This window comes from Lynx canadensis, chromosome C2 (genome assembly GCF_007474595.2).
Source record: "Lynx canadensis isolate LIC74 chromosome C2, mLynCan4.pri.v2, whole genome shotgun sequence".
In the NCBI taxonomy this organism is placed as follows: domain Eukaryota; kingdom Metazoa; phylum Chordata; class Mammalia; order Carnivora; family Felidae; genus Lynx; species Lynx canadensis.
The window spans coordinates 66,910,397-66,917,027 of NC_044311.2; the positions used below are offsets into that span (position 1 = coordinate 66,910,397).

Genomic DNA, 6,631 nt, shown 5'->3' on the forward strand with positions numbered 1-6,631 from the left:
TTGCAGCCCTGTACTACAAAAAGGATAAGAGGAGACATGACGTTCATAGGAGATGCAGCCCTCAGCGTACTACAACCAACGATCTGACCCACGCACAAGAAGAGGAGATCATGTCCCTCCAAATGAAGCACACTGATTTGGATCATGAATGTGAGTCCATCCATCCACATGAGGTGGTTCTTCGGACCGCCTGCCCCCCAGATTACACACTAGCTATGAGGAGGTCACCTGATGATGTTCCCTTAATGACACCCAACACCATTACAATGATTCCCAATACTATACCAGGGATTCAACCCTTACACACATTCAATACATTTACCGGAGGACAGAACAATACTCTGCCCCATCCCCATCCCCACCCCCATTCACATTCAACAACCAGGGTATAGCCAGATAAGAGAAACAAACTCTATTTTTTTGATGGATTGCAGTAAAGATTTACTGAAGATTCCTGGCTTTCAAACCTACAAGACTCTATATTTAAATAAGGAGGAATATTATGTTGAATATACATATCAAGAACTTTGGGGGTTTTGAAAAAAATTAAATTGTACATATATACACAAATCAACTTTAAAAATGAATTTCAATTGCTTGAAGCAATTGTTCTGAATGATACTTTTTCATTCATATTCAAGAATTAATTTTTTGAAGATTTATGTTACATAATGGAATTAGGCATGTGGAACACCAAACAGGAAAGAACTATGTCTGAAATATAAAAAATAAAATAAAAAACAACAACCATGAATATGCAAAGGGACACACCAATGGAATGTCAGATAATTTTCACCAGTTTTTATTTGGAGCTGTTTTATTGTGTAGACCATATTTACATATTTGGATAAGTACACAAAGCACCAGTGCTGTTAATGGCCTTAGCGGAGGCTCATGCTGAAATTTGCCAGTAAGACAAAGAAGTTTAAAGACTGGCAGGTACAACGTTATCACATAAGTGCTGTCAGTATAAAGTTGTGGGGATAAAGGAAACTGGATATTTTTAGCACGATGTGCATGATAATTTATATGCTTGGTGGCTGTGCTGCTGATTAAGCCGTAATTAAAATTCTTCTCATCCCATTGGAGTCTTTAATAGAAGCTTCCTCTATCAATTGGCAGAACCTAAAGAAGATTTTTAAGGGGCAAAAGTAATTAGAAGTAAATAATTCACAGTAGTTTTGATAATAGGAAGAATTAGTTATTAAAGGTATTTGAAGAAACTATAGGTATAGTGGTGAATACTCGCTGATATGAATCCCAGGAAAAAAACATTCCTGTGTTTTTAATGTTATTTTCATCCCAACCTAAATAATTTATAGAAATACAGCCCTAATTGGACATGTGCTACAGGATCTATAATTTTCTGTGGTTTTTGTTATTCTGTATTTTGTTCCTTTTGGTAAGGTGAAGTGTGTCCAAAGAGTTACTTGCAACAGTCTTTTATGATATGAGGATGCCCCAAATTACCACTCTGATTACAGTTCTCAGTTAATTGATTTACTCATGTTGCATGACAAAATGTTTACTACTAATAATTCAATATACAGTTATGTCCCTCCTCATATCACTTATCTTTCTCACTGAGGTTCATCCACTGGAATTTACTCACGCAATCTCAGTAGAGTACAACATAGATACAGAACCTAGAAGGAGAGTCAACACCTGGAGGATTTTAGTCTTACACGTATGTGTGATTTTAAATGAATACTTTAAGACCACAGGAAACTCTTCATCCCCCTGTTGTTTACCAGTAACAGTATATCACAGACCTTTCCAAATGTTTGTATATGTAATCAGATGTACATTTATATTAAAAAAATTGAGATGGACTTAAAGAGCACATCCTGATAAATACTTTCTCTCTTACCTGTACTATATTTCTATTAGACTAAAGTTATGTGATTTTTTTTTTACATTTTTCAGATGACTAGCAATTTTGATAGTTTGTAAGATAATGCAAAGAACTTTCTCTGACAAACTAACTGCAGTAACAGAAACCTTTCTTTTCAGTTACTCTTTTTCAAGAATGAAAGCTTATTATACAAAAAAAAATTGTATACTACTTGATGGAAACAACTTTGTACATCTTGGCCATGTCACTGGTCATTGCGTGAAATAAAGATAATCTGGATAATGACTATTAGTCCAATGCTAAGAGACATGATCTTTGCTCATTAAAGAGCTAAAATGTTTATTGCTGTTTTGTCTTTTTTTTAAAAAAAGGAAAAGAAAAGAAAAGAAACATGACTGTCTCAGAGAGTCATTTTTCTAGACCAGTAGGGTTTTTGAAGACATACAGGTAACTTCTACAGGAAACACACCGTGTATTTAAAGGCAAGTCTCATCTAAGATGAAATTGATGAAACTTTATAAGCCCAGGAACTCATGAAAAATATTAGCTTTGTACTTTTAAATACCTCTTATGTGAAAGTGTTGTAGAAATAAAATGTGCCAATTGTTTTCAATTAGAAACACAGGTCCCAATTCTCATTGTCAAGGAAAAGGTCTATTGGAAATAAATGTGCAATATTTCATGGAATGAGAATAGCTAGGTTCATAATATAAGGGTGATTAAGCTATCATAAAGTAATGGATAGGAAGTTATCTTCCTAAGAGAATTTAAAAGTGCTGAGCAAGACATTAAGCTGACACTAAAAGATAAAATCTTCTATATCAAGGAATTTCTTTGCTTGTAATTTCCCCTCCCAATTATTAACTATCAATTAAATGTAGAAATTACTCTATAACTTCAAATAAAAATCCCTGTTAGAAGCAAAAAGTCTTCAAAACCCGGAGCGGTCTACATGCAGTTTTTGCCTGATGTGGTTATGCTTTTAGGCTGGGAACTGCCAATGTAAACCAAGAAAACGAATTGCTTAGCATCTGAAATATTGCCAATCAGAAACCCGTCTTTTAATACACTGGTTAAAAAGCAGAAATAGAAATGGTAACAAAATAAGATATGAGTGAAATCTTTCATATGCATTACTTCACTTGGCAAAATCAGGCATTCCGTTATATCTTAATGATGGCCATATTTTCGTCCACCTACGTAGCTGTTGCTCTAAATTAACCTATCAATCTACCTATATATGCCATAACTGACATCTATGTTATATTAATTTAGGGAAGTGATTTAGTAAAACAAAGCGTAGTCCTACTCTTTTTTCTAAATTAATGTAGTACCAACTCTGTGAAAGATAAGCATTTCTATGTTTTATTACTGTTCTCAAGTTGTGATAAAGTCATCGTGAAGGAGTGTTAGTTGTTAGTTTTATAATTACAGCAGCTAGTTTTCTGAACATAAAATGATTTCCCACAATAAGCAGAATATTAAGAACTGTTTTTAAAGCTGAAACATAATTTCTAAATCTAAGAAAGACTTTGGATATTGTTTAACCAATATCTTTAAAATGTATTTATTTAGATAATCTTCTTTAGAAAGAAGTAAATCACAAAATTAAAAGAATATTTTTGACATTACTTATTAATTCAGATTTTCCTCCCTCAGATTAAATTGCAGATAGTCAAGGCTGCTTAGAATTTATACAAACATTAAGCCAAGATGGACTTTATTTCACTGTTTTGCTATTCTATAAAATTATTGCCAGACATTTATCAATAGATTAAAGTTGTCCTAGAGTATGGGATTAGAAACATGAAAGTGATAATTTCCATAGTTTTAAATTTCTATTGAATATGTTGACTCTGAACACAATCTGGTTGGCTACTACAGATGTGTCCTAAGATTCATTAGTTTTATGGAAATTGGAAAGTCATTTGCTAAAGCATTAAAAATGTCCAATTTGAATTTGGAGAGATCATGCTAGCAGCTCAAAGAAAAAAATCTGAGTAAAGTGTAAATTGTTTCCTTCCTCATTTCAAATTTAAAAGTTGACCATAATGATGCTTTCATTTGATTTTTTGATCTGTACAATGTGAAAACAGCAACAAATTTTTAAAAATAATTAACCATATATAATACTTAAAAGGAAAACAACGCACTAATTTTCTTACAGAAAAGAAATGCCAAAACTCGATTGTTGTATCTTTATCATATTCTTCTCAGTGATTTCACCTGTTGACATAGTCATACTGACACACATATTAATATCATGAAAAGATACAAAGAATGTGGCAAATGTGTTTCAGCTTTAACAGCACTACTACATAAATACTACTGGGGTTTTTCTTTGGCGAGTTTCACTGAAAGATTTTCACAGGGCAAAATGATGAATGGAATTTTTAGGAAGCTGTCAAATATCATGGCAATCCTTTGATGTTTGTTTTCCTCTGTGTTATTGGTTTAAAGTACTGGGCTTTTTCTTCATTTCTAGTAATTAGTTGTTATAGACTATCAGTTTTTAACGTGAGTGAAAATTAGATAATTTGGTTATATATACTTGTGAAAACATGCTCCCAAATAAATTCAATTAATGGGCATTTCCCTGCTGAGATTTTGTTATCATTCACTTAATTATCTTGTCAAGCTTTACTGTTAATGACAATTGTTTTGGCTTTTTAGTCAATAAACTAAGGGAATTTCTCCAACAGCCTTATACCTCTCCTGCACTTGATATGATAACATACACTTCAAATTTGCATCAGAAGCCTCTAAAGAAAAATCCTGCTAATGTGAAACATTTGGTAGCCAACTTGATTCTCTTTATTCTGGCACTTGGGTGTGTTTGTATATAGGCCAAAAATCAATTACATTTGATAAGAATTATGGAGAATACAGCCTAGAATTACCATGTGCAGGGTATAAGTGCCTTCCTTCCTAGAGTTTTATTTCTTATTGTCTTTTTTAAATTTGCAGATCCTGATAATTCAACTCAAAAGATACAATAGGATGACCGTGTTATAAATTTCCAAAAAGAAAATTTTATTTAGAAAGATCTTTTGTTGCATTTAATTTGATTTTTGTATGACAGCAAATGGGTCCAAACTACTCCTACAAAAGATTAAGGTGAATTTTTGGAAAATAACAAATAATTATTTAGGCATCTGATGTAATAGTATTTAAGTGTAGAAACTTAAATCTCTAACAAACTTTAACCTTTTTCCAAATAAGTAAATTTAACTTAAAAAGAGTCTGAAGCTATTAGGGACAAACATAAGTTAGAAAGTATATCACTTTTTCTAGTCAACCATTATATATACCACATGGTATATATGTCCTATATAGTATGTGGTTTATAGGATGTTTGTGATGGTCCTTCCAGACTCATATATTTTCAAATGACTTTGTATTCCATTCTACATATGTACTAATGTCATTGAATTTAATCTTCTGTAGAAGGTCAAGCCAAAGTGCTAGCAGTTTTGTGTTGAAATGAACAATAACAATTAAAGCTTTAAAGAAATTTGTAAAGGTACAGTAACAAAAACACAGCAGATGAAGTTAAAACAAAGGGACTATTTTTGAATGCCATGTCTAGGGTTGTTGTCTATATTAGATGGTATGTTCAAAAGAATTTTAGTGTTTTTGATTCATCTTTTCTGCACTCATATCATTTAGCAAATTAATGGGACATATGTCATGGTTTTTGTAAAAAAGGCCATTGGGTGTCATGATTCAGTTTGTGTTTGGACATCCATGGCTTTCATTAAAACACATTTATTATCATGAATAAATATTACCATGTTTTCCAAGTTGTGTTGACTATTTTTAAACTCAGAAATAATTTCTTGTCTGTGTGACACACACAAAAACATTTCCAAGATAAATGTTCCTTTCCAACTTCTTCGTATTGCCCACACATGTGCTGACAGTTCTAATTTGACAGAGCAATGGTCTGTTCACCTTTGGTGAATGCAGAGGAAGAATCTAGAGAGTGAATTTGGGGAACTTGAACACTTATTGCTCAACTTGTCAGAAAAGAGAGAGGAAAGGGGGAGGAGAAAAAGGGAAGGAGTAAGGAAATGAGGGAGAAAAAAAGAAGAAAACCTTCTCAGTTTTAGATTAATGACTTTATACCGCCAAATAGTTATTTTTTAGAGGTTAATGACAGCTTATTAAAAAAGAAGAGTAGAAATTTAAATGAATCTCTTTAAACCATAATCCACTGTCCTTAGAGAATAAGATTTAGGAAGAGACAATGAATTTAATCCTTAATCCAGGCCTTGGTCAAATTGTTTCACTGGAAACAAATAAAAATAAAATCTAGGGTGATATGTTTCTAGTCATGTTCTATTTAATCAATAGTGATCTTGATAGAGAAGACTGAGTGAGGTATGGGCATTGCTCGTCTGTATATAGCCTTAGGTAAGAATACAGTTAAACAAATAAGCCATCATAGAATTTCCCAAAATATGCCCTAAAGATCAATATTTCCAAATTGCTAAATAAAATAACTGTCTTGTTTTGCAGGTCTCTGGGGCCACATATAACCATCAGTACCAAATAACGTCAAAAAGACGTTCAAAGAGTTTCACATTCCACAAAAGGGTTTAGATGTTTTGTAGGGTTTGATGTCTTACATGATTACATTCTTACCACATCTTTACATTTCCTTGTAGGTTACAGAATGTTATTTCTGAGTTCAAAAACCGGTCCCAAATATATTCCATAAATGTTTATTTGAAAACACTATTTACCAATGGAGTGACAAAGTTTTCAGTTCTT

At 32.5% G+C, this 6,631-nt stretch overlaps 1 protein-coding gene across 1 annotated transcript in view; it reads left to right on the forward strand.

Annotated features, from left to right (window-relative positions):
• The window catches only part of NLGN1 (neuroligin 1), a 462,429-nt gene extending 459,073 nt beyond the window's left edge, over positions 1-3,356 (forward strand). Inside the window, 1 exon segment of the mRNA XM_032594706.1 lies at positions 1-3,356. Coding sequence (XP_032450597.1) covers positions 1-392 — 392 coding nt within the window. The 3' untranslated portion in view covers positions 393-3,356.
• Positions 3,357-6,631: the final 3,275 nt, after the last annotated feature.